Raw genomic sequence first — 10614 nt, 5'->3', positions numbered from 1 at the left:
GAGACTTAAGTAGTGAGACAAGTCGAGTCTTTTGGTCTTGGGTGAGTTTTGAAGAAATAATCACCGGAAGTTGGTTTTCTTCCTTGAGATAAACATATTCAAGATATTCAGGGAGATCTTTAAGCTCAAGAGTGGGAGGTTCCTCCCATCAAGACTTGATTCAAAATCTATCTTCATGAGGGATAGACTCAAATGACTCTTCCCGAATGGTCTCATTTTCACTTTCAAATTCATCAACATTAACATTCATCAATTCCTTAAAATCGGCCTCTAAATCCACAATTTCATTATCACAAGTTTGGTCGAACCCCGTGGTATCAACCTTTAAAAGCTTTTCGAGTTCATTATGCACATAAAGGTCATTGTGGTCAAAGGCATAGCACTCATCATCATCGGTGTTACTTGGTTGCTTTATAGCTTCTCAGATATTGATGGTCACACGCTCCTCACTAACTCCAATGTTGAGTTGATTGCGTTGCACTAAATGATGGTGTCGGCGGTCGCCAAAGATGGTCTTCCTAAAATGAGGGGGACTTGAAGATCCTCCTTCATCTCCATGATAACAAAATCAACCGGGAACACCAAGGTGTCAATGCTAACCAAGATGTCCTCGGCGATGCCAATAGTGGTATCAAATGAATGATTAGCCAATCTTATCCTAATCTGTGTTGGTTTAAGAGGTCCAAGACTGAGTCTCTCGTAAAGTGAATGGGGCATTCGGTTAATGCTTGCACCCAAATCGGAAAGTGCATTGAACACTTCCGATTCACCAAACTTACAAGGGAAAACGAATTTTCCCGGATCTCCTAACTTCTTAGGAATCCGTGGCTTTGATGCAAGAATCTTGTTGCATTCCTCTTTAATAAAGAAAGAAGTTTCGTCATGATATTTACGCATTTGAGATATTAGCTCCTTGATGAACCGACCGTAGTTTGGCATTCCTTTAAGCACATCGGTTATAGGCAAGTTAACTGAGACGTTTTTCATCATTTCTTGAAACTTTTTGTATTGAGCCACCAACTTATCCTTCTTTAAAGCTTTTGGATATTGTAACACCCCGTCAAAAATCCCTTTAACGGAAAGTTAACTCTGGTCCCAGTGCTTGGCTTGACTTCTACGTAACAACAATATTCTACAGCGGAAGCAATTAATACCTGAGAATAAAACATGCAAAACGGATCAACAATAATGTTGAGTGAATCTACAGGTTTTAGGTAAACAATACAGTATGTTTAAGAAATAATATTTCAAAAACGTTTATTAGTGGAAGACCACCAAGGTTTAATGTTATAGTTTATAGACAACACCGTTTCCCATTTCAAAAGTTTGTGGACACTACCATGTCAAGTTTCAATCATTTGTAAACCACAGTTTTACATAACGTTGTATAGTATCTGAAAATAGTTATCAAAAAATAGTTTAAGTTCCTTGACCACAAGATTTTACAAGTACAACTCCAAGTTGTGAAAACGTTTGCATAATCTGAGCACCTGAATACTAGCAATGACCCGAGTATAGAAACCACTATACCCGCCTTTACCTCATAAAATGTTATACACTTGTTCGAGTATATCTAATGTTCAAAGTAAATGCACCACAGTTAATAATGTAGGGTGAGGTTGTCAACCTAACGGATCCGTCCATCTAAATTGTGCTTACACCGATGGTATTAAAAGTATTCAAGCTAGAGACTTTGCGAACAAACTCAATATGCATATATAGTACTCGTGTCAATACAAAAGCATTTGATAATGTAAGTATAACAACATGTATTCTCATCCCTGAAAACATATAAAAAGCGGGACTGTAGACTCACCTTTAAATAAGCTTGGATTGGAAAGTAGACAAATAACTGGTACGGTTTAGTGCCGAGTAATGCAACCTAAGTATACGTATTTAGGTTGGTCAATAAATATGTCCTAAACAAATGTGGTTTCATAGTATAAGTTTTCTTATTGCTCGATTCGACGCGTTTCAAAGTAAAAGTCAACATACAGTCAACTAGTTCATGCAAGTCAAACAAGGTCAACCGAAGTCAAACCGAAAGTCAAATCTGGTCAACTAAAGTCAACATCAGTAGGTTCATGTCAAGTGTTGGTCAACATATCCAACCTAAGTCAAACAACACATTTTAGGTCACAAATGGTCATTTTCACAATTTCAGTTTATCGTTGTGCACAAAGTTCATGTACATGTAGCAAACTTAACATATTATCTCATAGTGAAAAATTCAAGTAAACATGGAAAACTCCAGATCATAAGTATACTCAAAATAAATTCCAAAAAGTCCAGCCAGGGTCTCATACGATAATTAAAAGTCAGGAATCAGAAGGGGTACATTTGTAGTTTATCAAGTCAGTTTCTGACCGCGCACTGATTTTGTTTTGGCTATAACCGGAGCTAGGGACATGAAATTGACACAAGGTCAATGGAAATAGTTCAAGGACAAGTCAAATTAACACATATCAAAAGCTGAGAAATTTTTGTTAAGCCAATTTGTACAGTTTATTCGTTCAAGTTGAATGTTCAGTTTTCAGCTCAATTCAGAAGTTACACAAAGTATGGCACTAGTGTGCCCAATGCATAAGGTTTAGGAGGTTGGAATAAAATAACCATATACCACATAACATATAAAGATTCATTTTCATGAAGCATACATGTTATCTCAATAAACACAACCCACAGAGTATAACACAGAGAGCAAGTTGTAGATTCGATTCTAGTTTAGCTTGTCACATTCGCACGCAATATCCGAAGATATAGATACAATTAGACTATGATATCTACATGAAAGGTGAAGTAATTTTTGTGTATATTTCAAATATGCAAAGCTTTAAACACAGAAGTCAACAAATTTTATCATACAAGGCTATTTTCATGCAAGTGTTGTATAAATCCTCTTTTACACTAAATCAAGCATATCTCAAGTTATACATAAGCAAACGACATGATATCCTAGTGTAACTTGTGTGTTTTTAAATTATATTTCTAGTGGTATAAGTTTTACATGCCAATTCGTGGTCTATCAAACCCAGATTTCTAATTACACAACAAAAACACAACGTTAATTCAAATGGACATAACTTGATCATCCGGAAACGAAATCAAGCGAATCCAAAGCCTAAACTCAATAGTTTTTCGCAAGGAATCTAATTATCACATAATATCATGCATTTGAAAAAATTAAATTTACTGATCATGCAATAACAAATTCGGTTCTTAACCCTAGCGCATCAAACGATCAATTTAACGATAACAATTAACATGTACGCTTATAGACTTGAGCAATTGACAACATAACTATGAAACATTAATAAAAATCATATTTTTAAGATTAGGGTTCATGTGATTATACCTTTGATCAAGAAATTAAATACACCAACGCGTAGAGCACGAAGGGAATTGCAACGTTCGTGTAGAAGGTTTAGGCTAAAAATTAAAATTGAAGGGTGGTGTGTTGGTGGCTGAGGTAGACGAACAGAAGGGAGTAGGAGGAGGATCGAGTGCCTTTTTGTGTTAGTGAGGGTTTTTACAATTTTTAGGTTTAATACTTGTATTTATACTAACCATAGTTCACTAATTTAGCAATTAGGTCCCTCAAGTAGCAACAATTAAAATAAAAAGGGGAGGGGTGGGAGTAATTGGCCGAATGGCCCATGGGGTAAGTTCCTGGGTTCGTGTTTTGAAAAAGCGTGTAATCGTGGCTAGTTTCAAGTGCCGTTTAGACGTACCGAAGGCCCGGAACGCTAAACCGATCGTTAAAACGTAACCAAATGTTAATTTATTAAAAACCTAATAAATTAAATATTTTTAAAAAGTTAATAATTATTAAAATAATTATTAAAATAAACCCGAGCGTTTCGTTGTTCAAAAAGCAGTTATCAAAACCGTATCGTTTTTATCGTATTTCTTTATTTGAAATGTTTATTCGAATCAATATCAACCCATATTAATTATTGTAACCCTTCGAGGATCAAGTATTTATTTATTACACATAAACAAACAAAAGTTAAATAATAGCCGTTAAATAAACTAACAGAAGGTTAACGGAAGTAACAGAAAAAGCAGGGTTGTTACATTACCCACATGTTATTAAAAATTTCGTCCCAAAATTTTTGTGATCGTCCGCTGGAGTAGTTTCCTCAGGAAACAGTTGCGGGTATTTCAGCCTCATCTGATCTTCACGCTCCCACGTGAACTCTGGTCCTCTTCTCGCGTTCCACCGAGCTTTAACGATAGGAATTCTGCTTTGTTTCAACTGCTTGACCTCACGGCCCAAGATTTCGACAGGTTCTTCAATGAAATGAAGTTTGTCATCGATACGTAGTTCCTCTAAAGGAATAATTAAATTATCATCGGCTAGGCACTTCTTTAGGTTGGATACATGAAAAACGTCGTGTATATCGCTGAGTGCTTGTGGCAGCTCCAATCTGTAAGCTACTGGTCCAACCCTTTCGGTTATCTCGAATGGTCCAACATATCTAGGACTCAATTTATCTCATTTTCCAAACCGTACGACACCCTTCTAAGGTGATACTTTAAACATAACTTTGTCACCAACTTGGAATTCCATTTCCTTCTGTCTAACTTCGACGTAACTCTTTTGACAACTCCGAGCCATTCTCAATCGTTCCTGAATCTGTAGGACTTTCTCAGTCGTCTCTTGAATAATCTCGGGACCTGTCAACTGACTATCCCCCAATTCACTCTAACATACGGAAGATCTACACTTCCTTCCGTACAATACTTCGAAAGGTGCAACTTTAATGCTCGCATGGTAGCTGTTATTGTATGAGAACTCAGCTAGTGGTAAGTACTTATACCATCCGTTTCCAAAATCAATGACACATGCTCGCAACATGTCTTCAAAAGTTTGAATTGTTCGTTCGCTCTGGCCATAAGTCTAGGGGTGATATACTACTCATATCTAAACGAGTCCCCATTACTTTCTGTAATGACTGCCAAAACCTGGAAGTGAATGTGCTGTCGCGATCGGATATAATAGATATAGGCACTCCATGCCTAGAGACGACTTCCTTAATGTAGATCAGAGCCAACTTCTCCATTTTATCAGTTTCTCTTATCGGTAAGAGGTGTGCAGACTTAGTGAGACAATCCACGATAACTCAAATAGCATCGTAACCTCCCACTGTTCTCGGCATTTTCATGATGAAGTCCATGGTAATACCTTCCCACTTCCACTGGGGAATCTCTGGCTGAGTTAATAATCCTGATGGCTTCTGATGTTCAGCCTTAACCTTAGCGCAAGTCAAGTACTTTCTGACATAGGTAGAAATGTTCAGCCTTAACCTTGGTACATTTTATCTGATCCCGGATAAATTGAGTACCTTGACTTGTGTACTTCCTCCAATACTAGTTCTATCAATCCACCAAACCTTGGTACCCAGATTCGATTAGCAAAGTACCGTGTTCCATCCTCCTTGATGTCAAATTTCTTATCCATTCCTCTGAGAAAGTACCGTGTTTCACAGCCTCTCGTTGTGCTTCACGGATCTGTGATGTGAGATTCGTACGGACAACTATGTTAAGAGCCTTAACCCTAAGGGGTTTCTCTCGCTCTCTTCTGCTTAAAGCATCCGCGACAATATTCGCCTTGCCCGGATGGTATTGAAGTTCGCAGTTATAATCGTTAAGTAGTTCCATCCAATGTGTTGTCTCATGTTGAGCTTTTCTGATCAAGTGTGTACTGTAAATTCTTATGGTCGGTGAAGATAGTAAACTTGGTCCCATACAGGTAGTGTCTCCACATCTTAAGTGCAAAGACAACAGCTCCTAGTTCAAGGTCGTGCGTAGTGTAGTTCTGCTCATGAATCTTTAACTGTCGTGATCCATAAGCAATAACCTTATTTCGTTGCATAAGCACGCAACCCATTCTTTGTCGTGAGGCATCAAAATAAACAACAAAATCTTCACTTCCCTCTGGTAGAGACAATACTGGTGCAGTTGTTAACTTCTCTTTCAACAACTGAAATGCAGTCTCTTGTGGTTCTGACCACTCATACTTCTCGCCCTTATGAGTCAACGTGGTTAATGGTCGGGCAATCTTAGAAAATCCTTCAATGAATCTCCTGTAGTAACCTGCTAGACCCAAAAATTGCCTAATCTGTGTTGGCGTCTTTGGAGTCTCCTAATTCTTAACCGACTCAATCTTTGCTGGATCGACCTGTATTCCATTGGCCCCTACAACATGGCCAAGAAATTGTACCTCTGGTAACCAAAAGTCACACTTAGAGAACTTTACATACAACTACTCTTTTCTAAGCATGGTCAATATCGATCGTAGATGCTGTTCGTGCTCTTCCTTGTTCTTGGAGTACACCAATATATCATCAATTAATACAATGACAAATTTATCTAGGTATGACTTACACACATGGTTCATGAGGTCTATGAACACTGCTGGTGCGTTCGTCAAACCAAACGGCATCTCTGTAAACTCATAATGTCCATAGCGTGTTCTAAACGCCGTATTCGGGACATCAGCTTCTTTGACTCTCAATTGGTGATACCCGGATCTCAAATCAATCTTCGAATAATAACTGGATCCCTGCAACTGATAAAATAAATCATCAATCCTCGGTTGCGGATACTGATTCTTGATTGTCAACTTGTTCAATTCTCTGTAGTCGATACACAATCTCATCGACCCATCCTTCTTTTTAACAAACAAGACCGGAGTTCCAACTCGGAAATTCATGGTTATGTGACCCACCTTCTAGTACCTGTCACAAATTAGGGCATTATAACCCTGATGTTCTTCGCCATGGGTGATGTGTGCGAGGTGGTGTATAAAATACTATTAATTTTTTTGCTGGAAATACTATTAAATACGATACAATTTTACACAAGATATTTATTTATTTATAGAATGGATATACCTAAACCTTGCTATAACACTTATAGGCAGTGTACCTAATCGTACAGTAGTGTAGTTTTTAGTAAGTCCGGTTCGTTCCACAGGGATCTTTTAAGCAAGCTTAACGCTATATTTTTAAAAACTATAATTGTAAAAATACAAAAATATATAAGAAATATTATTATTATAAAAAGGGAGTTTTTACCGTTTAATGACCGGTTTGTCGATTTTTAAACTTAAGTCGCAGTTAAAACCTAATGTAAAATATTAAAAATAACTTAATTTAAAGCATAAAGTAAATAACAATAATGAAAGTGCGATAAAATAAAATTGCGATAATTAAAAGGTACGATAAATGACAATAAATTAAAGTGCGATAATTAAAAGTGCAATTAAATATGAAATATATAAATTATGCTTATTTAAACTTCCGTAATCATGATGTTTGACGTGTTGATTTTAGTTTATTACCATGGGTTAATTGTCCTTTGTCCTGGATTATTCAATATGTCCGTCTGGTTTTTGTCCGTAACAGTCCATCAGTCATAAATATAAAGTGCGAGTGTCCTCGTTAAATTATCCTTATATCCGAAGTCAAATATTCCAACTAATTGGGGACTTAAACTGTAACAAGGTTTTAATACTTTATTTAATAATTACACCAGGATATCGACTGCGTGTAACCCAAGGTTTTAATACTTTGTTAACCATTACGCCAAGTGTCCTTGTACATAATTTCACCCTTGTTTTAATAAGTCTGATAATGCTAAAAACGAACATATATTTCATAGCATTATTCCTCAAGAAAGACAAGCTTTTAGTTGCAATTGTCCTATTTACAAGTGATATTCGCTTAAATAATAAAAGGTGAAGACAAAAGACAGATTCGACGAATTGAAGACGCAAACGACCAAAAAGCTCAAAAGTACAAAATACAATCAATGAGGTTCCAATTATTGATAAGAAACGTCTCAAAATTACAAGAGTACAAGATTCAAAACGCAAAGTACAAGATATTAAATTGTACGCAAGGACGTTCAAAAATTCGGAACCGGGACCAGAGTCAACTCTCAACGCTCGACGCAACGGACTAAAAATTACAAGTCAACTATGCACATGAATATAATATAATATATAATTAATTCTTAAAATTAATATATATATTATATTATTATAAATAAACGTCGGCAGAAGAAAACAACCAAAAGTGGCTCTCCCCAGCTGGCCATGCGATCGCATGGCCTGGAAGGCATAAATCCATGCGATCGCATGAGCCTCTTTTCCAGATCACATGCCTATAAAAATCGAGCTTTGGTGTAACACAAATCACATCTTTTTCTTCTTCACTCAACGTAGTATATGTATATATAATTTATATTTTAATTTTAATTTTAATTTTAAATCCTAATAATAAGGGTATGTTAGCGAATGTTGTAAAGGTGTAAGTCGAAATTCTGTCCGTGTCACGCTACGCTATTTTTAATCATTGTAAGTTATGTTCAACCTTTTTAATTTAATGTCTCGTAGCTAAGTTATTATTATGCTTATTTAAAATGAAGTAATCATGATGTTGGGCTAATTACTAAAATTGGGTAATTGGGCTTTGTACCATAATTGGGGTTTGGACAAAAGAACGACACTTGTGGAAATTAGACTATGGGCTATTAATGGGCTTTATATTTGTTTAACTAAATGATAGTTTGTTAATTTTAATATAAAGATTTACAATTGGACTTACCTATAAATAACCATATACACTCGATCGGACACGATGGGCGGGGTATTTATATGTACGAATAATCGCTCATTTAACCGGACACGGGAATGGATTAATAGCCACTAGAATTATTAAAACAGGGGTGAAATTATGTACAAGGACACTTGGCATAATTGATAACAAAGTATTAAAACCTTGGGTTACACTCAGTCGACATCCTGGTGTAATTATTAAACAAAGTATTAAAATCTTGTTATAGTTTAAGTCCCCAATTAGTTGGAATATTTAAACTTCGGGTATAAGGATAATTTGACGAGGACACTCGCACTTTATATTTATGACTGATGGAATGTTATGGACAAAAATCAGAAGGACATATTAAATAATCCAGGACAAAAGACAATTAACCCATGGGCATAAAACTAAAATCAACACGTCAAACATCATGATTACGGAAGTTTAAATAAGCATAATTCTTTTATTTCATATTTAATTTCCTTTATTTTATATTTAATTGCACTTCTAATTATCGCATTTTTATTTATTGTTATTGTATTTAATTGCACTTTTAATTATCGTACTTTTTAATTATCGCAAGTTTATTTTATCGCACTTTTATTATTCGCAATTTCATTATCGTTATTTACTTTACGCTTAAAATTAAGTCTTTTATTTATTTAATATTTTACATTTTGTTTTAACTGCAACTAAAGTTTTTAAAATCGACAAACCGGTCATTAAACGGTAAAAACCCCCCTTTATAATAATAATATTACTTATATATATATTTGTATTTTTATAAATTTAAACTAATATAGCGTTAAGTTTTGTGAAAAAGATTCCCTGTGGAACGAACCGGACTTACTAAAAACTACACTACTGTACGATTAGGTACACTGCCTATAAGTGTTGTAGCAAGGTTTAAGTATATCCATTCAATAAATAAATAAATATCTTGTGTAAAATTGTATCGTATTTAATAGTATTTCCTTGTAAAATTTAATAGTATTTTATACCCCTTAGCTTTAACTATCAAGTATTTTTGGCGCCGCTGCCGGGGAACTTAAAAATTTAGCTTAAAAGCCGGAAGTGCAACGCTATATAAAAAAAAAGATTTTTATTTTTAGTTTACTTTTATAAAAATACGTTTTTGTAAAAATACGTTTTTAAAATTCAAAAATTTATATATTTTTAAGAGTTTGTTAAATATATAAGTTTTATAAAGTTTCTTTATTTTTATTTTTAGTATTTAAAAATATAAATTTTATTTAAATATTGTGTTTTTTTTATAACACATCAAAACAGCAAAACAAAAAAAAAACAAAAAAAATATAAAAGTTTACGGGCTACACTGTAGCAGCCCAACCCATCTGGCCCGATTTTCTACGTCATGCGATAACATGAATATATAGCATACACTCCATGCGATCGCATGGAGTGATTTGACTCGTCTGAAACATAAGCTGTACGAAATTAGGGTTTATAATAATAATTATTATTAATTAATAACCCTAATTAGGTTATAATTATTTTATTATTTAGTTTAGTTTATTTATAATTTGTATTTTAAGTCTAAATTAGTTTTAATAATTTATAAAATTAATAGTTTTATAAAATAAATAATATAAAAATAATATTTTAATGAAAATTGTAATTTTTACAACTTTTTATATATTTTTATATTTTGTCCCTTTTTAATAGTTTTAGCGTAACTTTTGTATTTTTCGCTCGTATTTAGTTTTAATTCATAGTTTTTGCCATAGTTATTTTTATTTCTAGATTTTTAGGCCTTGCCGTAAAATCCCTTAAGTGCTTTTTCTTTAGACTAAGATTTAGGTGCTTTAGAATTTTGCGACGCCTTTTTAAGTTTTAGTACCTTTTTAAGTTATTTCCATTTGGGATACAGTTTTACTTGTAAGCTTTAAGACGCAACTTTTAGTTTTAAATTTTTAGTTCCTTTTTAAGTTTAGACGCGCTATTTTCTTATTTCTCGACGCCTTTTACCTATGTATCAATTATC

General features: G+C 34.4%; 1 protein-coding gene across 1 annotated transcript; it reads right to left on the bottom strand.

The window, feature by feature from the left end:
• Positions 1 to 480: 480 nt before the first annotated feature.
• LOC139892799 (uncharacterized) lies at positions 481 to 990 on the bottom strand. Its single transcript, XM_071875927.1, has one exon. It carries the CDS (start codon positions 988 to 990, stop codon positions 481 to 483), a length of 510 nt encoding a protein of 169 aa, XP_071732028.1.
• Positions 991 to 10614: the final 9624 nt, after the last annotated feature.

Source organism: Rutidosis leptorrhynchoides, chromosome 1 (assembly GCF_046630445.1).
Source record: "Rutidosis leptorrhynchoides isolate AG116_Rl617_1_P2 chromosome 1, CSIRO_AGI_Rlap_v1, whole genome shotgun sequence".
Classification (NCBI taxonomy): domain Eukaryota; kingdom Viridiplantae; phylum Streptophyta; class Magnoliopsida; order Asterales; family Asteraceae; genus Rutidosis; species Rutidosis leptorrhynchoides.
The sequence above is the reverse complement of the archived record's forward strand: the minus strand, read 5'-3'. Positions and strand labels throughout refer to the sequence as shown.